The sequence below is a fragment of the Pseudopipra pipra genome, chromosome 8 (assembly GCF_036250125.1).
Source record: "Pseudopipra pipra isolate bDixPip1 chromosome 8, bDixPip1.hap1, whole genome shotgun sequence".
NCBI classification, from domain to species: domain Eukaryota; kingdom Metazoa; phylum Chordata; class Aves; order Passeriformes; family Pipridae; genus Pseudopipra; species Pseudopipra pipra.
The window spans coordinates 17,039,531-17,063,312 of record NC_087556.1 but is presented as its reverse complement, the minus strand read 5'-3'; the positions used below and the strand labels follow the sequence as shown (position 1 = coordinate 17,063,312).

The 23,782-nt window shown below is 47.8% G+C and overlaps 1 protein-coding gene and 1 long non-coding RNA gene across 2 annotated transcripts; one reads left to right on the top strand and one right to left on the bottom strand.

The window, feature by feature from the left end:
- The first annotated feature begins 532 nt into the window (after positions 1-532).
- LOC135418450 (uncharacterized) lies at positions 533-2,817 on the top strand. Its single transcript, XR_010432448.1, has 3 exons — positions 533-650; positions 788-875; positions 2,608-2,817. It is a non-coding gene; the product is annotated as an uncharacterized LOC135418450 (long non-coding RNA).
- A 6,685-nt stretch (positions 2,818-9,502) lies between these two features.
- Positions 9,503-22,637, bottom strand: LOC135417954 (2-hydroxyacylsphingosine 1-beta-galactosyltransferase-like). The gene is made up of 6 exons (XM_064662683.1): positions 22,424-22,637; positions 15,133-15,977; positions 12,209-12,348; positions 11,964-12,040; positions 11,370-11,589; positions 9,503-10,440 (listed from the first exon to the last, which is right to left on the bottom strand). The coding sequence occupies exons 2-6, from the start codon at positions 15,973-15,975 to the stop codon at positions 10,125-10,127; spliced, it is 1,596 nt and encodes a 531-aa protein (XP_064518753.1). The 5' UTR covers positions 15,976-15,977; positions 22,424-22,637; the 3' UTR covers positions 9,503-10,124.
- Between the last annotated feature and the right edge of the window lie 1,145 nt (positions 22,638-23,782).

Sequence of the window (23,782 nt, the reverse complement as noted above, 5' to 3'; positions counted from 1 at the left end):
TTCTGGCACTTCAAATGAAGAGGTTTTTTTTAAAAAAGGGCAACAGCAAGTATTGCAACACAATAAATAGCATAGCTGTTCAAAAGCCTAAGCTTTGAGCACATGAGCACGCACATTTTTGCATAGATTGAGGCTTCATAGAGATCAGCCTGCAGAAGATTTGCTACTTTGGGTGAAACCTGGGCAGTGGATCTAACTTGCTCCAAGGAGAGGGAAGAGCTGCAGTGCAAGTGTCAGAGGCAGAGAGCTTCTCTCAGGGATGTAAGCAGGAAGACACTGACTCCATGAAGACTGAGACTTGTGCAGGTTTATTGATTTGCCTTCACTGCTCTCTTTCCCAAGTTTAGCTGTAACACCTTCTCCCAGCAACCACGAGACAGGTGCATTTCTTTGGAGATGTAACAGAAAACAGGATAAAACCCAGCAATCAGAGCTGTGGAAAATCCCATCCTGATGCAGTGCTGGGTAATTGTGAGCCTGCCTGGAGGACCCTCTGGCACCAGTCACCACAGCCTGTGACATCATGGTCTCCAGAAAAGGGGCCCTCTGATCTTTGGCCATTAGAGGGGAGCAAAAATGAAAAGAAGTGCAGGGAGACACCACCTGCTGAGCAGAGCCCTTCACTTCCCAAAAGCAAGAGCAGGCAGAAGGTTTGCTGTGCTCCCTCCTGACTCTCTGGAGCTATTAGCTGTCCTCCCTTGGGGAAGCAGGGCCCTCAGGCCCAAGGGGAAGAGAGGATTCCCTGCTCCTTGCAAGGAGTCCATCTATCTTCCTCCTGCTTCTCCAGCCAGGAGGTCAGCTGCATTGCCTTGCAAGAGTCACTCAAATAGGCTGATACAAAGAGTTCGAAGTTTAACTTCTGCACACTACTAGAGGTAATAGTCCTTCATTGCATCTCTCTGCCTGATGTTTGACTAGCAGTCATTAAGCAAAACCTCTTTTTTGTACCCTGGCAAGATACAGCCATAAGCAGCAGCCCTCATACCTGTATCAGACCTTCAGTGTTTGGGCATGGTCCTTCTGAAGGATGTGTGTGATGATCAAGCAAGTTGGTCATTTGAGAACAATTTTGCATAGAGCTAGACAGGGTATTGTCCCTTCATGCACACACACATGCTTTAAAAGATGGCTTCTGGGTAACACACTGGATGTGTCTGCTTTCCCTCTGCCAGGCACAACTGTTTTTCAAAAAGGAAAAAAACAAAGCAGACCCACTGAACTGAAAGATGAGAGCTCTCAGAAGGGACTACTTGGAGTCCTCACTATTGCTCCAAGTTATTTTTTGCCCTCTGACCTAGTTGCTCTTACCACTGTGAAACATCTCCAAAGTGAAAACTACATAAGGGTTAGCTAATATCCTAAGGCTTAAACAAAATGATGGTGACATCAGGAGCTATTAACCCAAAGATGTCATAATCTGCAATCACCCTTCAAATAAAGGCTATCATGGCTCTAATCACATGATGAAAATCACCTCTAAGGACCTCTCTTGTTGGTAGCATGTACCATTTACAAACCCTTTTGTTCTCTAAAGCCCGTAAGTAGGCCCACTGGTTTTGAAACAGCAGTTAAAACAAGTACCTTAGGTGAGCAGCTGGGCTTTTGCCTAGAATTGCTGTGTCTTCAAACTGTTCTGAAAAGAGTGGTTGAATACACGTGCAGAATCCAGAGAACATGAGATTAGGGGAAAAATTGTCAATTTAATTCATCAGTGTCTGTTTTCACAGTTTAAAATTTAGTGGCTGAGACTAGTCTAACTAACAAGTTGTTGAACAAATGTGTGTACAAAAATCGAATTGAAGGACTCCTGATTAAGATCAAAGGTATCTTTTGAACAACCCGATCAGCTATACCTTTAGCAAAGAAGTCTCAAAACTCAGGCTGAGGTTGAGAACCTCTACAGGCATTCATGCATGCACCTATTCGTGTTTTCTGAACTGTTCATTGAAGAGAGACTTTGTACAAACCAACATTCAGTATTTCTCAGCCAGAACAGGTCCAGGGCTTTAAACAAGAGTAAAATAAACCATAGCACAATAACAACATTATTGCATTAGCAAAATTGCCATTGTGAACTGTTGCTTACATTGGTGGTGGTGTGTAAGAGCTCTCCTCCCTGCATTCTCAAAGACAGAAAGCACCTTCTCCATCACTAGGCCGAGCAGAATTGCCCCAGGGTCAGTCTCAGCCATACTTTGCCAATGGCTCTGTGTTGGCCCCTCTCCACTTAGTCATTCTCCTGCTCCAGACCCCAATTGAGTCGTCTGCTCTCAGAGCTGGTGGAAGTTATGCCAACACCAGAGACACACAAAACACCACCTCTTTCCTCTGATTGAAGTCTATCAAGGCTGCAGAGTCTAGGTTTATTTGCCAATCCCAGGCAAAGCTGAGAGCACAAAACTGAAGTTCATCACTTTACTTTGTAAGAAGCCCCTGGCTACAGAACTGGGACTAAAATGCTATTCCTGTAATCCCAGAAGGAAGTGCTTTTTTCCTCCTTTTAACTAAACTAATCAGCATTCATTCTACTTGAGTCTGTCTTGAGACTGTTTTGATCCCCAGTAAAGTTTTGCTTGCCGCCACAAGTTACTTGCCCCTTTTTTGCAGCTTTTTGGAGAACCCCTTGGAGACCCCCAAAGAACATCTTTGCAAGTCCTGCTAATGAGACTCTACACTCCTTTACCCAGCTCTGAACCGATACAGTCAGAGGATTCTTCAGTTGGCAAGATATCATCTGCAAGGAGGACAGTCTTCAAGCCTTTGTTCAACATTTGGGGGTTTTTTAAACCCATTTGGTAAAGGATTTCTGTAAAGGAACTTCCCTGATCAGTCTCAACCTCTTCTTATAATATAGGTGCTCGCTTCATTTGCTACTGGGCAGTCCTGACAAAAGGTGAATGGGATACAATTCAAACACACAACTGTGAAAGGTGTCCCCATGCTGCCCAAAAGGCCTGCAGTCTTTCTTCAGCTCCCCACCACTTCCTAAACCAAACTACAGGCAGGGGAAGGATGGGCCATTTGACTCAGAGGAGATAAGGCTGAATGAGAAAACAGTTTTGCATTCAAAGCTGGGGCCTAAGGGAACACACATAAATCTGGAGGTAGGGGTATTATGAAAACATGTTTCTTCTGAAACAAGAATATGGCCCAGAGGGCCACCTCAGACAGACCTGGGACAAGAATGGAGAGGGTTTTTTATAGTTAGAGAGTTGCAGGCAAGGGCACAGGACACAGCTCATGTATGGCTTGAAGGGCTCCCTTCCCCACCTGCTCCAGCCCTATGCTACTTGTAACTTCCCACCCCAGTGCTTACAATTAATTATTCCAGACTTCCACCAAGGTGCCTCTAGGCCTGATCCTAATTCCACTATTTTTATCTATATGTATTTACTCACATCTTTGTTCATTTGTCTCCTGCCAAAGCATGTCTTTAGCATCATCTCTCACTCTGTTGGTCCAGGGGGCAAATGCATGAGAGAAGAGAGCAAAGCAATTAATTTTTAAACTCAGCTTTTACCAGTTTTGTCTTCTGTTCTTGCAAAGGCCTCAGCTTCTCCCCAGTTTGGCTTTAATGAAAATTAACCATTCGACTCTCCTTCCCAGTTAGTTTAGCTTTTAAAAAGACTGGCCTTAACAGCAGCCCATGTAGATCATTGGTAGATTCAGGGCACAGCCATTATTACTTCCCTGCCTAGAGACCAAAATGCAGCATTACCACTGTCTGTACCGATAGATCACCTTACCCAAAGCTTTGCAGGAAGGGCACTCCAGCCAGAGCCTCTGTTGAAATCTGTTGGCATTACAACACTGAGTTTGCCACTTGCAGAACATTTAATGTTCTTCTTTTTTTTTTTTTTCCCAGCAAGATACACAGGTTAATCTGTGTTGCTTTCAAGAATGCTTTGGATATTATGCTTCTTTTTATTGACATACTTTTCTAAGAGCAGACATTAGATATGTGGAGCTGCCATTACCCTTGTGAACACTACCATTCTGTTTTCAATAACTCCTCAAACCTTCTTTGTTATCTTGGATTTCATAAAAACAACTTCATTTGAACTGATAAATGGTTCTGCGTATAACTATGAGCACACTTATCACTTCACAATCAAGCAGGGTCCCCCTGTTTTTCCAGGCTTGCAAATAACAGAAGAAAACTCAACTCTGCACAGCTCTTTACTAAAATAGCTGAGTTTTGCAGCAGTACATGGTTTGATTTTGGAAGAGCTTACCTTACAGAAACACTTATAACTGAATTCAAAGGAGTCAGGGATTATGTTAGTCAACAGCATCACTACCATAGCACTAGCAGAAATTTATTGAGTAGTAACTCAAAAGTTTTCCTTAAGAAGATTGTTACACAACCATTCTTGCTATAGACAACATAGAGGGCAGGGGTAAGAAGCTGAAAAGTAACTGGCCCCAACTGCATCCCATCCAGAGTGTTTTATAGCAGCAGGTAGAGTGGTCCTGCTGGGAGAAAACAGGTTCAGCTGGAAAGGGAGAAGCATCTTAGCAGCAGTTTCTGAGAAGGGGAAGAAAGAAGCTGAGGGAGGAAGGAGGAGCTTTCTGAACCCCAACAGATCCGTCAGCTATTTGGAGTGATTGGCTGCCCTCAGCTGTCCTGAAAGGCATGATGCTCAGCTTCTGGCTGGTATGTAATGTTTTCTCAGTGTTTGCAAGGCTTTGGGGAGCCCTTCCTAAAGCACAGCTTGAGAAGGACCATGGGCCTTTCTGTTTTTTGAGATCATGCCTTGCCTAAGTACTTGGGAGGACATCTGCTTTTCATGCACTGCCTTCAGGATTCGCTTCCTTTTGTCTCCAGGTGAGCAGAAGCTGCTACAAGTCCCAGGGCCTTGCACAAGCTTCCCCCGTCCTGCAGTTTGGCTGGCTCTGACAGGGAGGTGCTGCCCCACTGACCTTGCCATCACATTGGGCTCTCTGAGCCTTGCAGAGCAGCTGGTCCTTCCCACACCCTGACAAGGAGTAGCCCATTTACCTACCCCCCTGCACTGCTAGGATGATGCACATTGTGACCTATAATTTATGGTCGACCCTCCTCTCTGAAAGGCATCAAATCTGATTTACAAGCCCCAAAGTATCATTGCATCCACTAAAGCCTGCCAAAAATTCATCATATCACTGTCCAAAAGTTTTGCCCTGTTTGCAGGTGAAATTTCTTTCACTTCCATTACCAGGAGAGGGCAGAGACCACCTGAGGAGTTGCTGCTGCAGGGTGACCAATCAGACTTCTGCCATAAGCCACCCACAGAGGAGACCCCAACACCACCATGCCTGGTGCTGCTTTGCATCTCCCCTCCCTGCCCAATGCCACTGCCTAGGTGGGACAGTGAGAGTGCTCCTGTCGGGTAACACTGGTGGCTTGTGTCACAGTGTTCCTTATGCACATTTCTGGGAGCTTGTGCCAAGCTTAGCAGCTGGCTTTTCTCTGCCGGGAATGAGGAATAGTAATGTGCATACTGATGCTGGGGAGAGCAGTGCTATATTTTGGAATATCCTTTCCTATGTGTTGCCCCTTAGGCTGACACCACAGGAGCATGAAGGCAGCATCACTAAAGATGACTTTTAACTCCAGTGGCCCGGAAGACTCCAGCCTCTGAAACATGGCTGGTGAGTCAGGTAATCCCCAGGGCTGAAATACAGCTCATCCCCCCAAAGAAACCTCCCTCCTGAAATAAATCAGGGTTGGAACCTTGGCACCAGTCTGATAATTCCCTGTTCCCGGGAACAGGAGTAGTTATTGGTGATATTCTCTGCTGTGCAGCTCCATCTGCTGTGACACAGGCCCAAGGAGGTCCTGGGGGGTATGAGGGGACCTGCTCTAACAGTGGTCTCAATGGCAAATGGTCACTGCTGGAGACTGGGCACCCACAGAGCTTGGGCTCCTTGCCTTTGTGGGAAATATTTGTAATATGGAAGCATCAGAGGAAAGTATTGCCCATGATCTCAAGAGTGTCAGAGAGGTGCATGGGGTCCATAAGGGAGATGTCCATGGGCAGACCCTGCCTGTCAGGGGCGAGTGTCTGGGGCTGAGCCACGCACAGCCCCCTACATCAGCCAAAGGGAAGGGATTTCCTGGTGGAGAGGTGCGCTTTGTTCGCTGTCATTGAATGGTGAGGTGAGTCAAAATCATTGTCTCCTCTAGGCTTTCCTCTCCCAGATGTAGTGATCTCACATTCGCCTGCAGAGGGAGACGGCTGCTCTTTATTAGCCAGATTTTGTTGACACAGTTTGGTGCTGCCACCTTACCAGGCTGGAAAAACCAGCCGCGGAATTGACGTGGCCCTCCTGCAGCCCACGGCCAGGCACTCCCGTGGAGCTGCTGCCAGGGGTATGCGGGGACCCTCCCAAAGCCAAGCAGCGGGGATGAGCAGCAGTAGTTTATGAGCTAGTTGCAAAGTCCTCAGGGGAGCAGCCTCTGAGGCAGTGCCGGGCTCCGCTGTGTGTTCCAGCAATGTTGCAGCCACCGGCGCTGGGCTAAGGAGGAGGGTCATAACAACAGCCCTGCGACCGTGTGGCTTCACCCCTTCCCTATCCTCGGCAAGGGGCTGCTCCCAGCAGAGGAGCTGCCCCCAGCCCAGGGTTTGGGCAGAGCTGGACAGCCATCACCTGGAAAACACACTCATTTCCAAACCCGCGGAATGGCTCCCGATCTCAGGGCCTGCTGTTCCTCACGCACAGAGCAGGTTTATGAGGAGCTGTGGGGCCGGGTGAACCTGAAAAGCTGGCTCATGCGTGCCCTCAACACCTCCCTACCGCAGAACCACTCGGGGCCCTCGCAGCGAGATCTGCACACAGCACCGAGGTTGCTGGCACTGCTGCATCCTGCTCAGGCTCTCCGTGCCTTGCCGAGAGCAAGACAGAGGGGCAGAGTGTGGTTTTGCACTGTGCAGGGCTCAGCTGGGGTTGCAGCTCCTGTGTGAGGCTTCTTCAGCCTTCTGAGAAGTATTGACTCGTGTTCTACTTTTCCTTGCGGGGAAAAAAAAAAAAAGAAAAAGAAATAAAAAAGGTTTGCTCCCTGCTTGCTGCCTCATAAACCACAGTTTTAATTTCCTAAGTTGCACCACAGCCCTACTTGCCCGCCTCAGTACCTGTGACAGGGGAGAGCACTCAGTAACTGAGAGGCACTGTGCCCAGAGATCGGGCACCAAGATGAAGACAGAGCTGCCAGAAGGATAAAGCTCACCTACATCCCTTCCCCCACCAAGGCCTTTTATGTGTGTGACAGGCTACTGTCCTAATTTAACTTAATAACTAGCTTAATGCCTTGTTATACTTTCCTTCTGTGTTCAATACTGAAAGAATAACAAGGAGAAAAGCAAAGAGAGCAAGCTATGTGTTTAGTAGGAGAAGATTTACAGAGGAATAAAGCTGGAAAAGCTAAAGAAGCCCTCATCTTTAATGAGTATATTCAATACTTCCATAAAACCACCTCATAATTTAAAGAATGGCTCCTGACAGTTTCTAAGCCTGTACACAGCTTTTCATGGGGAAGACTCTGCATTTCAGGGGTTTTTTGAATGTTCTCTTGCTCACAGGGTCCTTGGGCAGGTTAGTGCTTTACTCCATTAGAAGTAGTTCTCACCAAATTGTTGAATAATTTTTTAATATACTACATGTATTTTGACTGCCTGGCTAGGCATGCCTCCTAACTCTGCAATACCTGTGGAAATGATAGTCATGAGAAGTTCAAGGAGTTAAGGGCATATCTGATAGCAGATAACGTGCCAATTCTGCACGTGGTGCTGGCTTGAACTTCTTTTTGGAATTGTGAGTAGCGAGGAGGCAGCATAGGAAAGTAGTCTCACGTTTTTGTAAGCCCACACAGGCTCCTTGGGTCTCAAACATCTCTGTCTGCTCTTTTGTTTGCAAGCAAAGCAGCAGGAAGGTCTCTATCCCCATCAGGCCACAGTGCTTCTGTTGGTGCACCACTTTGCAAACACGATGCCTTTGTCCTCTTGCTATTTTTCTTAAAGTTCAAAACAATCCACCACAGTCACCAAGCTACAAGCTTGCCAGCTCTCTTGCTATATTCAGCCTAATCTGAACATCCAAACTCTCATGTAGGCAGCAGTAATGATCTCCTTCTTCCACCTCAGAAATGACAAAATGCTCCACCTCCACCCCCTTGTCCACACTCATCTGCTGGAGATGACAACAAGGTCACCATAGTGCAACAGGCAGGAAATGCTGAAAACTAGTGGCAATATTTTTTTATCCAAAAATAAACCCCAAATCCCATCAGCCTTTAAATTTCAACTTGCAGATAGAAAGGTGTCAGGCAAACAATGTTTCTACCACTTACCTACAACACCCATTTTCCCCCTAATATCTCTTAGCAGCTCACCTTGCTCTGATCTCCCTCTGTCTCCCAGCAGGGACAATTAGACTCCACACCCTCAGCTCAGAGGGCATGAAGCCACAAAGGGCTACTACAGAGCAAGACTTAGGGGTTGCTGTGCCTGTCACTGACTATTGTCAGGCTTGGGCATCTCAGGGGGCAGTAAGAAGCTCCAGGAAGGGCAACTTCTGTCATGAGATAGTTACAGGTCCCAGATAGTCATAAGTTAGGGCTATGGGCTCTTCTCATCTGTCTTTGATGGCAAATGAGATCCTTGTCCAAAGTCACCCTCAGCACAGCCCCTCTGCACGCTGAGGGCTGGGGAGGGAAGACAGTGCTGCCTGGCCTCCTAGGGGCCCCTGAGTCACAGGTAGGCAGTATTCCAACCTAGAGCATCCCAGGAGCCCAGCCAAACTGCTGTTTCACTGGGTGGCATGTGGTAACACACTTTTTATCCAGAAAGAGAAACACATGCAATAGCAAGCAAGAGCAGAGCCTGGAAACACTGCTGAGGGCAGCCGAGGCAGTGAGGTTACTCTCCAACTTGTGCCAGCACTGCAATGGCCCCAGCTGGGAGCATGGAGCAGAGCCCTTGATCCTCAGCGTGGGGCAATGCCAGTGGGACCATCAGCCAATGCTGTGGGTGGGTTGTGCAACTGCACCCAAGTGTGGGTTTGCCTTAAGAGTCCAGAGTGAGTAAAAACACATTAGGTATTGCTCTATACCATGTCCCCAAGTGCGGCAACAGTATGCCTGTTCAGATCAAAATGAGCAAGCTTTTCCCTTTTCTTCAGAAAGACCAGAGTTTTCTACTTCTGTGTACATGCAGTATGGCCCATATGCCTATGACCAGCTCTCTGAGCTATTGGCTGCTCTTCCTGTGGTCCTGGCACTTGCATCTGCTCCAGATTCTTCTCTCATCACAGGTTTAGAGATGCCATGGGCATGGGTGTGTGCCACACACTGGCAGAGGAGGGAAGGCACTGCATGAAAGCCTGTGGAAAGGCCAAAAAATTGCTGATGGAAGTATGCAGAGATGAGAGCAGCAGTAATGAGAAGGAAAAACCACTTTAATCTAGCTTGAACAACTTCCTATTACATATATCACAGGTTTACATTAAACCAAGACCAGAGAACTGCCACACAGGAGAAAGAATATAACTTTATTTTAAAAAATAATAATTTAGCTCAAACAAACAGGATCGCAGAGGGTCAATTGAAGCAGGAAGGTATTTACCCACAGAATTTAAAACAGACCAATTTTGCTCTCTTGTAGATGATACTTTCAGTGCCCTTACCTGTCCACAGCTCTACTTCAGGTCCTCACCTGCACATAAAGGTATCCTGACTCCTGGGACTCTTAGTAACAAGGCAGAGAAATGGTGTCTGCCCCTCACGAAATGCTGTTCCCACCTCCAGGGCCTCCATGATCCAAAAAGACAGAAGGGCAACACCAGCATTTAAACCAATGTGCAATACAAAGGGAACAACTTGCACTCCTCCCTGGAAGTCTACCCATGCCCCATTCCCAGCGTCCTGGCCAAGTGCTCCCACCCACGTCTGAATTCGCCCCCCCGCCCACAGGTGCTGTACACAGAGGTGTGCACACAGGCCTTTGCAATACTCCTCCCTCCCCACTCTCTTCTCATCCAGACCCACGGATCTTTCACCTCTCTCTGTGCCTGCATGCCATACATTTCTTGGCACAGCGGCAGTTCATTTCACAGTGACAGGATTCGCCCTGGAACACACTGAGCCACTACTGCAGTTTTTTCTCTTCTGTGTAGTGGCCTTTCATGCAATTGCCGTTCTGATACACAGGACTGGCCCCCTTCCTTCTGCACCACACCACAGACTTGTAGACAACAAATCCAGTACCAGCCAGACACAACAAGAGGAGAGCCAAGATGTCCAGGCAGAAGTACTCATATAAGGAGAGGTCGTAGACAGCAGGACGAAGATAGGGTGCCCCATCGTGACGAAGGATGTACTCCAGCCAATACACTGTCCTATTGAGAGCATGCATTGGTCTGTCCAGGTGCAGAGCCGAGATGAGCTGGGCTGCTTTTCTGTAGCTGCAAGGGAAGAAGACAAGAAGTTAACCTTTTGACAGGAGCTTAATTTCTGAGAGCGATCCGAGATGTCTAGTGATGCTTTCAAGTCCCAAATAATACCTTCGGAGAAGGGAAAATTTCTTCCATTCTTCTTCTGAAAGCCACTCTGATGGCAATTGCTAGCCATGGAAGCACAAGCCAGAGTGTATTTTATTTTGTGTTTTGTTAACAACACAGAGTTCAACTTGCAAGTACCTGTTCAGTGAGTTCATGTGTACTGTACTTTCTAAGGGGAATTTGCACCCAAAACGTCACCCAGCATCAAGTAAAAGTTACACACTTGATGACTGGCCAAATCCTTCAAGGTACCAAGTTGCAATACCTCCTAATAGGTAAGAAATATAAAATATTAAAAAAAAAAAATCAAACACTCTCAGGCAGCATTTCAAGCACTGGCAGTTGTACGTCCCGTCAGAAAATGGGAGCCCTGTGCCACTCTGCTGCAGCAGTTCCAGGAAAGGGCAGAGTATCTACCTGTCAGAACGAATAGATGGAGCATTACCGGCAGCCTCCTCTGTGTTTCTGCAGAAAGCTGTTTGGACAAGACCAGGGAGATCCCAAGGTGAGGTTGTGATCTCACTTTCCCTGATGACAGGCCGGCATCAAGAGAAGAGGTCTGTGCCCAGCATCTCAGAAAGCTTTCTAAGAACATCACAATCAGAATCAAACAGGACTAGATCACACTCTCTAACAGCAAATGCTGGAGTATCTCCTCCTGAACTGCATCTAAGCATTTCGAGGCACTAACATATCTGGCCAGCTGAGCAATGCCTGCAACTGTGCTTCATCCGGAAGCCAGCACAGGCTGTGTAGGGGTCAACACAAAGGCACAACTGGTGTCTACACACAGTCTGCACCAAGGAAGAGCTTGATGTTTCCAGATGCCTCACCTGGGGTCAGAGATGACTGTGATGACAGCCTGGTAAAGTTCCTCTTCTTTTACTCTGCTCCAGTCCATGAGGATACCCATGCCCTTCGCCTGCACTCTGGTCATGATGTCGAACTGGTCCCCATAGAAAGGAAATCCCACCACTGGCACACCGTGATAAATTGCCTCAAATACACCATTCATCCCACAGTGGCTGACGAAGGCTTTCACGTTAGGGTGGCCTGCAGGTAAAGAAACGGCAGCAGGTCAGTGCCTTCCATGTTGAAAGAGGGCTACCAGGGGCTACACACAGTGTTGATGTATGTTTAGGGAAAACCAGGCATGCTGAGCAGACAGGATGCTACCCTTTGGGAACACAGCTGGCTTTTGGCAGCCCAAAACTTGCTGAGTAGTGCCTGGAGGAGAAGGGAGATAGGAGCCAAGCAGCTTCAAGCAGGTGCTAGGTGAGGACCATGTTTTGTGCAGATCAGACTCACAAGAAACAACAGACTTAGACCCACAGAGGTGCTATTGTCCTTGTATGCTTCTGCTGTGGTTTGGGCTAAATTCCAGGGATGTTGCTAGCAGCACACACATGCACAGAACCCAGCCTTACCTAGCAGGTCATTCTGGGGCAGCCAGCCCATCATCAGCGTATTCTCACCCAGGTTTCTTGGCTTCTGACCAAAGTATCTGTGGGAGGAGACAGAGGAGGGGAAAACAAAGGGAAGAAAAACACACAGAGAACAATAATAAATTCAATCAGATCAAGAGATAGAAAGCAAGTTCTATGTTTTGAAGTTAATCACCCCTCAACATTGGTTTTCATCCAACTCAAAAGGAATCCCATTCCCTCCTCACCTCCACACCACCCTTTGTGGGAGGCGAGCAAACGCGCCAGCCATCTTCTCCACCAAATCGCTTGGAAGAGCTCGGATCCCAATGCCAAAGGAGACAACAACTACACCTGCCTCTGCTGCTTCCACCCAGAGACGCAGACCCTGTGGGCAAAACACACACAGCTGCCTTGAAGTCTTGATGGAGAAAGGCCCTTCCCACTCTTGCTTCTGTCAGTAGAAAGCTGTCTACGGAGAAGATGAAGCCAAATCCACCTGGAGCACAAAGCTACATGATTTTCACCAGGCAACGAACTCTAAACTCACTGTGATTTCTGCACCCAGCCAGGTAGAGTTTACTTGAGCACCTGCTGATCTTTGGAGCTTCAGGGAGGTATCTAAAACTTGCATTTCATAGCATTACCCCCTGCGTGGGAGGCAACACAATTACCCTTTGACAAGAAAAGTTCTGAGAACATAGGGCACATAGAAAAATATGAGCAGACAAGGAAATTGGAGTAAAAAGAGGGAGGCTATTTTCCCATCACCACTAAGACAGGAGACCAATATAACAGACAAAACATCACACAGTCAGGAACAACATCTTGCTGGAGATTCCCCACAAACTCTCCAATGCTCAAACTCTCTCAAAGGCTCCTGAAGGTGGCAGGTGGTTTTGCTATCTTGCCAGGAGACTTCTACCCATCCTTGATAGCTACTTGCAAGCAGTAGATTTAGTTTTTGATCACTAGGCAGAGAGGTAGCTACAGATCCAGTAAAAACCACAGTTATGTGTCCTTCATTTAGAGGCTACCTGTAATGCTACATAAACAGATGTATATCTAGAACAGAGTCTGTACTTTTTGCAACCAAGGCCAAAAGGCAGCAGGGAGAAATCAGCTACCACATCTGCTGTGGAGTAAACATAGACTATTCCCTTTTATGTCAGGCTGGGCTGAGTCTATTTTTCATTATGGATTCTGTCCTGCTTCAGGTTTCCCATGTATCCCTGTCAGCAGCATTTTAGGGAGGTTTAATAAAATCTGTTTTTGAATATGAATACTTCCTTGAAATAAGCATGTAAGAGAACATGAATGGCAAAAAAAAAAAAAAAAAGAGAAAAATAAAGTGATTAATTCAGAATGTTAATAGCAGTCTATAGGTTAGGGGATCATAGTACAGAAGAGTTACAAAGCACATTTTAGTGTTACTCTCTGGTGATATTTTTCCTTTGTTGTATGCTTCAGGAGCTCAAGCCTATCTTTGCAGAAATGCTTAAAATGCCCTAAAACAATCCAAGAATCAAAAAGTTTACAACTGAGAGATTTTTGGTTTCTCCATTCTCGAGTTTCACATGCTTTGAGAAGTACAACCACTGAAACTGCTACAGAAGAGAAAGTGCTAATTTTACTTTTCTAAATAAAAGTACAATGACTCACAAAACAGATGGTTATGTTAGCCATTATAATTGGACCTTAACATTTGACTTTCAGAAACAGCATTAAAGTTGCTAGGGAAACATGGTTGACCACCAAACATTCTCACTATCTCTCAAATACATACCTGTATTTCACCATATCCTAGTTAGAAGAACTCAAAAATCATAGTGTTTCAAATAGGAGGAAATAAATACCTTAATTGCATAATGCTCCAGTTCAGATGAGACATTCTTTAAGCTACACCTAGACCTACAGAGGCCCTCTCTTCTGTTGGTTCCTGTAACCTGGACACGGACATGCCTACCTGCTAGCATGACAGCCACCACCTACTGCGGGGCTCTGGACTTATCTCCATAATTCTTTCCTTAGGCGCCCTAGGATCTGCCCTGGAAGCTGTGAAGCACATGAGTAATGCCCTAGCAAACTACTCCCTTCTTTATAAGGCAGGTATGTACGCAGGCAGATTGGACCAAGCCGATGTTTTGCAAGAGCTGTGACACAGAGCTCTCTGACACAGCTTTGGGAGCACCCTGTGTGTCTTTCATTACCTGCATGCCATGCCACATGGGAAAGGCTGATGTGCATACACATCTGGAGAACTTCTTTTCTAAGGCACCTGATCTTACTTTTCCTTTTTAACTGAAAAATATTGGCATCAATTAAAGCTGCCATCAGAGATCCTAACAGGCCTTTAATAATTTGGAGTTGAAACCTTGTCATCATTTCAGGTCCTTAGTCAGGAAACCAGGACAGCTTTGCTGCTCAAGTTTTATTATCTAGGTTTATTTCCCCCCAGTGTTTGTAAAAGTGGTAAGGCAAAAAGAGGAATGGCAGACAGGTCCTGCTCTGTTCCAATACTGTCTTCAGGTGGAGGCTTTCAGAGCTCATCTCCCTGAATTTATTATTCGCACTAGTGAGGTATAGGCCAGAGAAAGCCTCTGGGATGCCTGAGGAGTTTTCTCTTAGGGCTGAACCTTGAGAAAAAGGGGATGATGCCCCTCAGTTTAGTACACTTTGGGATTCCGCATGGAATTTGATGAGGGAACAAGGACAGCTCTCCCCTATGCGTTCTTATGACTACAAGCTCAAGGGCAGAAATGCCCTGAGAGAAATAGGGTGAAGGAGGAAATTCTGGATTAACATATATCAGTGATGAAGCAAGGAAGATTAACTGTTCTTCCCATTTCCGCTTCAGCATAGGAGCAAACAAACTACTCATAATCAAATCCCAGGAGCAACACTTCCATCTTAGGAATTCCACACACCACTTTACTTGGATGGTGAAGCCAAATCCCACTTCAGAGTGGACAACTTAATTCTACATCCTCCCTGCAGCCAGACAGCCTTCAGTGTTCTCTGTCTCCCTGATGCACCCACAAGCACCAAAACACAGCAGCTTTCCAGACTCCTGGGACATTAGCACTTTTACAAGGTTCTTCAAAAGAAGATCTGTACTGAATAACTCCCTCAGTTGATGTGCAATCATAGCTCAAAGCTTTCCTGCACTTACCACTGGAAGGGGCTTTGCAGGCTCAGCGAGGATGCCCCCTGTGAAAATGACGTGGGGGAGTGTTGGACGGGGAAAGTCTAACACCACATCATTACACAGGAAGAAAAGACTAGTTCCATGAACAAGGTCCAACATAGATGTCTTGGGCTCCACCCTATGCTTCTCCATGAGACGTTCAAACTTGGGCAGGATGACCAGCTTTGTAGCCACACGAGTGATCATGTAGACTAGAAGATTCCAAGTCCTACCAAAGAAGCCCATCCTGTCTGTCATCAGGGAATTGAATTCAGGGACATAGGCAATGGGGGAAGTGGCCCCAATCTCTGCTGGGAACCAGAAACCTGTGGAAATCACAGCATATTTGACATGTAGGATGTGAGCCAGGATAAATCCACACATCTCATTGGGGTCCACCAAGAGCAGGTCAAAGCGCTCACACTGGAGTTTCTGCAGAAGGGTAGAGTTTCCCAGTACTAGGTCACAGTTTTCCAGGTACTTCTCCAGAAAGGAAAACATCTCCAGAGAAGTCATCCTCCCTTGAAAGACACGCTTTATCTTCTCCTGCACCCAGTCATCTGCGTTCTCTGTGCTGAAGATGCCCCAGTACCTCTGCACACGGAAGGCAGGCAGATAGGTTTCCATGTCCCGACCTTCATGAAGGAGTAGCACAGGGTCATGGCCCCGATCAGTCAGTGCCTCTGCCACTCGCATGAAGACTCGCAAGTGGCTGTCAAAGACTATGGTGGGCATGATCAGCACCTTGGCACAGTGAGATGGCTCCAGAGTGAATGCAGTCACTAGAAAAAGAGCAGCGGGCCACAGTAGCACCTTCATCATCTTCATCACTGCAAGGAGAAAAACATACCATTATGTAGTATGAAATGCTCTGTCCTGCACTTGGGCAACTAACAGCTGTGATTACAGCTGCAAGCCAGCAGCTCATTATCTAGGAGAGGAGAGCAGTCTGGAGTTCTTCACTGGGAAACATCCATCCCCATCCACCCCGCCTTCCCCTGAAAAAAAAAAAAAACCCACAAAAAAAAGCCCAACCAACAACTAAAGTTAGATATCAAGGTGTATGAAGAGAGTTTTCCAGAAAACCTCTTCTCTGTGCTCCTAAGACTCAAAAACTAGCAGACTGGCTTGCAGAGAGTTAGAGTGGCTGGAGAAGCTCTGCTGGGTCACAGCACCAGCAGGGACACTTGCTGTTTAGTCCCTGGTTACCGCTACAGAACCAGCTCAGCTGGATTTCATTTCTATTTCTGTCCAGCCAGAACAGCTGGTTCCCTCAGCCCTTGATGTCTGTGCAAACTCTCAGAAGGATCTGCAGAGCTTGATGGGAACGCCGAGAGGTATGCTCTGGCTTTGGCCCTCACATGGCTGGCAAGGCACCCTGCTCAGCATAGACAGGGCAGGAGCAAATCCAGGTCACAGCAGGACCTGGTCAGAGGAACCACAATCCCTGAGAGCACAGCAGGGGTCTGGACAAAGAGCTGCTCCACTGTGGATCAGTCATGGGAGGCTCCAGGGAAAGGGCTGGGAAGAGAAAGCAGGCACCATGATACCCATCCACTGGAAAGAGGCAAACCCAGAAAGCAACCCCAGAGATAAGACGCAACACCCGTGGCACACTGACGCCCCTTAGTCACGCTCCTAAAGCTGTCATCCCCTCCTCAGTTTGGTGAAACACCCAACATTTCTGTTATGTAAGGGGTGTTGCTACATCACTGGAAGCGAACGCGCCTCACCCACACCTAACATTATTTTGGGAGAAGAATTACATGATAATTATTTGGGAATAGTCAGAAGCAGAGTCGTTTTCTGAGGACCCAGTTCAGACATGCTAGGAAGTGGGGGGGGGAAGGGGAAGATGTTACAATGGGAACAATTAGAAGTGGATTTTGGATGGCCCCGCACACTAAGCCCTGGGGGGCCATCAGGGACATGGTAGAGTAGGATTTGGTACAAGATTTTCTGGCACAAGATCAAGCTTCTCCAGGAGTGCTTGATCAATTAAGAGGTGGGAAAGGAAGTCACAGACAAGATCCCGCTAAATACAATCTTCAGACGACCCTCAGCAGCTGGGCTATCTAGGCAAACTAAGCAGTAAAGGTGCAGACATGGGAGAGCAGAAGTGCATATTCCTCCTCCATTGCTTTCCCATCCCACGTGAGGACAGAACATGGGAGAAAGAAACAGCAGCTGCTGATTGGGCCCCTCCCCTGTTTCAGAGGCAACTCTTACTAGTGCTTGGACTTCCACCCTTCCCGTCCAGGGTCAACCGTGTGGCTGTGCCTGCAGGAGTGGTAAGAAACATGAGAAACACTAACAAATACCAAGGGGGTGGTTGGACCCACAGAGCAAGAGCTCTGGGAGAATAGAGATAAAGGTGATGGGCTGGAGAGAAGAGAGCAAAAGCTCTGCAAGAAAAGTAAGGATCTGCCCAGCATCCTGCCTCCCTACCAGTGGAAACAGGCTGGCCTGTGACAAAGTGTTGGTCACAACAGAGCTACAGCCCACAAAACTGGTCCAGTTCTCAGCTTACTTGAGAGGCCCAGAGGGAATTTATCTTTCTCAACGCCAGGGAAGGTAATGCATTTGGCTATGACGTTGTGCAGCAGATCAAGAGCACATGCCGCTTCCAGGCAATGAGGGAAGAACGGCAGCCACGTACTCCTGGTCTTCTCAAGGATGGCAGGGAGCTCAGGACAGGAGCGGGTATAGGCTTGTCCTGGGGCACCCCGTGGGTCATACACACACATAAGTGTGCTGAGAAAAGTAGAAGAGGTTTTATGTGTGGGATAGGGTGTTTTCTCATTGGGCAACAAGTAAAGGTGAAGAAATAGTGCAGGTGAAAGGAATAGTTATTTAAAGAAAAAAATTGTCACCCATTTTCAGCAAGAACCATATTCTGCCATGGACCTATGTGCCAGGCATTGCTGTGACCCTCAGCTCAGCCAGGACCCTCTGGGGGGGCTACAAAAATCCAAATGTCAATCTCAGCCCTCAGGTCAGGGGCAGATGCTGACACAGTAAGACCTGCAAACTGCTCTTGGCAGCTTCATCCCTTCCAACATCAGGAGGAATCCCTGAAGGTGCTGGCTCAGGAACCTCTTCTCCTTGCCAGGCAACAAGGGAGGCTGTAAATCTTTCTAAGTGGCAAGAGGATGCCAGGCTACAGGAAGAGACCTCTTTTCCTACCCCAGCTCAATACCACCAGAGATAATCTCTGCTCTGTCCATGCTCAGAGAGGTATCCTGGCCACAGCTTCAGCCCTAGTGCTGTGCTGGGTACACCAGGCACATCCCTGATTTTTAGTGCTCCTGGGATATAATGAAGGCAGAGCTACCAGCACAAAAGGCAGTACTCTGCTCTCTGTCCCTTGTTCAGCAGGCAGTCACTGTTATGATCTCAGGTTGATAGTAAAGGGTAAAGAAGTCCCAGACCTAGACAAGGGCTAAATGGCCCAGATGAGGGAAGGCTCAAATTCCACCTGCTCACCTCCTTGCTTTACCTTACTGACACTGAACAACAAAACTGCTCCACGAGCTTTGCAGCAGGGTCCTCCAGCAAGGGCAGGTGCTGTGGTGGGTGGTGTGGTCAGTGCAGCACCATCCATAGCACGGAGCACTGGCTCAGCCCAGCTCTCTGGCTATGGGACCTCAGCTGCCTGTACCCACTGCGGGCTGCAGGCAGATAATCTTCAACAGAAACCTTCAAAAAATCCAGCATTCTGTGGGGAGGTGAATTCACAACCTGTGCTTTGACAGAGGTGCAAAATCCAAATAAATGACAGATCCTACACTAGACCTGAGAGCAGAGTAGACAGAACCACCTCCTTGTTTGTGATCTGGAAGTCCTGGGCTAATGGCTAAATCACACAAATATTGCAAAAATAACCCTGTCACTGCAAGGAGAAGGCTTGTAAAGACAGACCCTTCCAGACCCTTCCCTATTTTCGTGAAAACGGTTGGTGGAGCCACACCAACTGGCTGATTTATGCAGAGCAATCCCCCTGACATCACAGTTAACACTGGCAGCCAGAGTCAGGCTTCAAGGGAACTGTCAGAAACGCCCGTGCCACAGAGGCTTTGTTTCACCGCAGCAGCACGCAGAGCGGAGCAGAGCAGACACCTCAGTAAGAGCAGAACCAGAGCCTGCCACAGGGGGAAGTGAGACTGCCACTGCGGGCGGCAGCAGCATCCCCCCCTGCTCCGCATACCTGGCTACACTCAGCTGCCGGGAGTTGGCTTTCAAAGCCATAGCTATGCATTGACATCGAAATGGGAGGCAGCAGAAACAGAGCAGAGGGAGTGCAGCCCTCTGAAACCTCTTACCAGGCTGAAATTTGCCCCATGATTTTGCCCTGTTTAACATGTTTGACAGATTACAACTTTGGTATTGATGAAAAACTACATCAACTAATTTAAGTGAAATAACTGAACAGCTACAGCTCTAATTTAATTCAGGTGCCTTTTATAAGGTTGAAGTACTAAAACCTCTGACAGCAAGCAGTCTAGGCAGAGAACTCCACAAAGAAAGGGCAATGAATAGGTTCAAGTGCAAGGACTCTGCGGTTTACATCTCTCCCTCTCAACAGTATTTTGTATTACCTTGTTCCTGCCTAGGACCTGGAAGCCCATACCCATGGGGCTGAATTATTTCCCCTCCTGCATCCTAGTCTCTGTGCAGCTTTTCCCCATAGTAAGAAATGTTTTCACTGCAAACTTCTCAGGAACAAAGCAGTGGAATTCATTTAAAAGCAAAAGACAGCTTCCCTCAGAACCTCAAAGCTCTTCCTGGAATAAGATACTAAAGTTTGCCTGTTCTGTTGAGTATGATCAGGAAAAACCAGGACCATCTGCTACCATCAAGCTGATGGCAGCCAACCTAGTTGTGGCTAATTTATGGAAGCCAAGACTCCATGCAAGCAAGCAGGTATGCAGCTCCCAGAGCAGTTTTGTCACCGCAGGAAGATGTTGCACTACAAGCATGAGCTGCCCAGGGGAATCTTTAATAAAAACCTAAAAGATACAATACTGTGCAAAGTAAACTTAATAAAGCATAGGTTAAAGCAGAACAGTCTAACCACAAATCATATCCAGCCCAGTGCTTGGTGACTTTCTAGGCTCTTGATTTGGTTTATCACAGACTCCTGCTTCATCAGAGTCACCTGGGTAAATAACTCTAACATTAAAACACTAATATTATCATTATAGTATAGTAATATTAGTATTACAGTTTACCAATATTAGTATTAATATTTTAGTATAGAAAAAAATGAGCAAGAAAAAAACCCTCCCCCTCAAATGTAAGCAACCCTTGGCAGGCTACAACCCTGAGTTTTTGAAAATATTGTTTGCACAGAGTGAATAGTGCACAGGTGGTCTGTTCAATACACCCTACCTTTTTAACATTTTTCTTTCCACATATTCATGGCAGCCCATTACAAATACAGAGAATGAAGAAAGTCCAGATCCCCAAAGGAAACAACCACAGCAGTGATCAAGTCAGCATCAGAATAATCCATACTTTCCACCCCATTGGTGCTACTGCTGCCACAAAACAGCATCAGAAGTGCTCTGGCTCATCTGTTTTGGACAAAGATTGATGTTCCAAATCAGTTCCAAACTTTTGGGACCTTGGACCATTTTCAACATCCTTCCTATCTCTTTAGAGTTATATGGAGAACTGGCAAGGTGGGAATCTGTGGGCTAGCAGGAGGCTGGCATTCCATAGATCACTGCTAAGGAACCACAGTATTAAAGGCAATACTGGTCCATAACAACTGAGAAAAAAAAAATAAAGCTCTATATCTCAGCTTGTTGCAGCACTTGAAACTACACACATCTTCAAGAACTTGACCTGGGGAATGGTGTCAAACACCACACATCTGCTTCCCCACTTAGCCTCTCATCATACATTAAATCTGTCTAGGTGGTGAGATTTCCCTCATTCCATATCCAGAGGCTTCCTGTTTGTCTTCTGAAAGGAACAGAGATGGTTTTTGACACCAGAGTGCCCTGCAATAGCAAGTTCTTCCGGGTGACCTTTTCCTCTCACTTGCAACACAGTTGCAAGACCAGCAGCTGATACGACACTGTGCTCCTTGTGAGTGGTCTGAAGTCTGTAGCGTGGCAGCACATCAGAACATAATTTGTAATCCCTGGATGCAAGAGACAGAACAGCTTGGGGCCATATCCAAATAGTCAGATGAGCCATAGACCTCAAAGTGAGGGCACATGACAGTACAGTGCACTTTTTGGTCTTAAGAAGGAGTTATATCTGCACAGTCAAGTTGAAGAAGTTCTTCAGATTGCAGAGAAAACTGGAGAGATACAAGTGGACCAAAATTTAGAGAAACAGTAAAGAGAAGTGGGGAGGAAAAGTCTCCCTATTTACTGCCCTTTCATTTCAGATTCTTTCTGCAGAGAAGCACCATGTTAAAAGAAAAATTATTAAACACCCCAGAAGGTTGTGAAATCTTGTGTAGAAAGCACTGGGGACTGATAAAGTCCTGACAGACAAGTCTGATCACATTTGACAAAGTTATAGGAGAAGCTAGGAGTGAGTCTTATCTTCAATGAAACAATTGACGCCCTCTTATAAAAAAAACCCCAAACAACAAAAACCCAAAAAAAGCCCACAACCAAAGCTTAGAGCTCCTTGGCTCTGAGCACACCAGAGGAATGAGATCTGGCTGAGCTGCCATAAACAAAGGTTGAAGAGGGATGCATAGGAAGAGGAGGCAGAACAGGAGAGGGAAGACGTTCCTGAGATGTAATCTCCTAAGGGAAGATGAAGCAAGTTACACAAAAGCGCTCTGAACCTGCCAAGGCTCTGGCCCTACGCATTGAAGCAGATGCCTAACTCGCGCCCATCAGCTGCCTCTCTGACGGGACCCAGCCTGCGCACAGGCGTCCAGGTGAGCCGGGGCCAGGCTGGCAGCCGGGAATTCGGACCGCTTCCCTGTCCTCGTTCCTGGGCAGTGCTCGGGTACCTCTGCCATCAGCCCGGGAAGGGCAGCCCAGCCCCGCAGCGCTCACCCGGAGCAAGGCTGGCACCCACCGCCCTCCGCTCACACCGAGCCCCCGCCCGCACACCGCGGGGTGGAAGGGCCCTCCCCGCACGGCAGCCGGGCAGCACAGGGCGGCGGCGGGGCAGCGCCGCAGCTGCGGGGCCGAGAAGCCGCCCCGGCGGGACGGGGCGAGGAGTAGCGGCCGCAGCTCCTGCCGGGCCGGCTCCTCTCGGGCCGCCCGCCCCGGACCCTCCGCGTGGTGCCGGCACCCACCTGCAGCGAGTCCCGCTGGAGCGCGGCCCGACTGAGAGGCGCGGCGGCGCGGGAAGGGGAGGGAAGGAGGGAGGGATGCAGCCGCCGCCCGCCCGCCTTCCCCTTTCAGGCCGGCGGGCGCGGGCGGGGCCGGGCGGTGCAGCCCCGGCCCACGGGCCGCACCCCGGGCCGGGCCGAGCCCGGGGCACGGGCTCAGTTGTGGCACGGAGTCAGGGCGAGCAAGGGGCCGGGGACACGGAGACCCGCACCTGCCGCCCCGGCAGCTCGAGCAGGCAGAGGGGCAGCGCCCGTCAGCTGCCACCTGTGCCCCCGGCCAGGCCAGTGCGCCTAAAGGGTCAGAGTATCTCTCCAGTGACCTCTCCTGGAGAGAGACCTCTCCTCTCGGACACCCCCAGGGCCAGGACCCCCGTGAGAGGAGAGAAACAAGAACACCTTAGTCTGGACAGCAAAAGGGAAATGATGGTGCACAGGGGAATTGCGATGTGAGGGACAGTGTTCCAGGGTACCCATACAGGGACACACCAGATGGGGAAGTCCTGTTGATCCAGTTCCAGCACTAACCACAGCTGAAACTTCACCAGTGTTGCACAGGGAAAAGAAAGTACTCCTCTACACCAGGACAGCAGCAGAGAGCAGGGATGTAGGTTAAGCCTGCCTAGCAGCTGCAAAATCTTGTGAAAGGAGCAGTTTTTCCCAGGAGTGTCAAGTGCTTAACTTTGAGAGTCTCACAGACCGTTTCCCACCCCAGCACTTGTTGCTCTTGCGTAGTCAGGTGCTGATCTCCAGCGAGGCTAATGACATTCTCTGCATCCTCTGCTGAAACTTCAGCTAGGGTTTCACCTTCTCCTACAACATTATGTTCAAGGTGGAAGGCTGTGGCAAAGACCATTGGTTACAGAGCAACTGAGTGCCTGATGGACCTGGTGATTCATCCCAACCTTTCCATAGAGGTACAGCACAAGGAGCAAAATTGAGCATTACAGCACTCAAGATCTCCACAAGGCCCTACCTATTAGCATGTTTCTTTTCCTTGCATACATGATCACAGAGGAGGAAGAAATCTACGAGGTTACAGAAATTACTTATTTTAACCTGGTATATACAGGATTTTTCAGTTATGCCTATTCTTTCTAATTCCATATGCTGGTGCTTCTTAAAAGGCCAGCTGCCATACTGCTAATTTGGCAGCAATGTTTGAGAACTCAGTACTCTAGTGGAAAGGGACTTGAGCATCCTCAGTTTATCTTGGTATACACAAATACTCTTCTAGAGTTTTATCCAAATTCCTTGCACTCAACAGACAGCTGCAGAGGGCCCCTTTCACTTCTGAAGGTCTGTCACATGACCACAATCATGTAA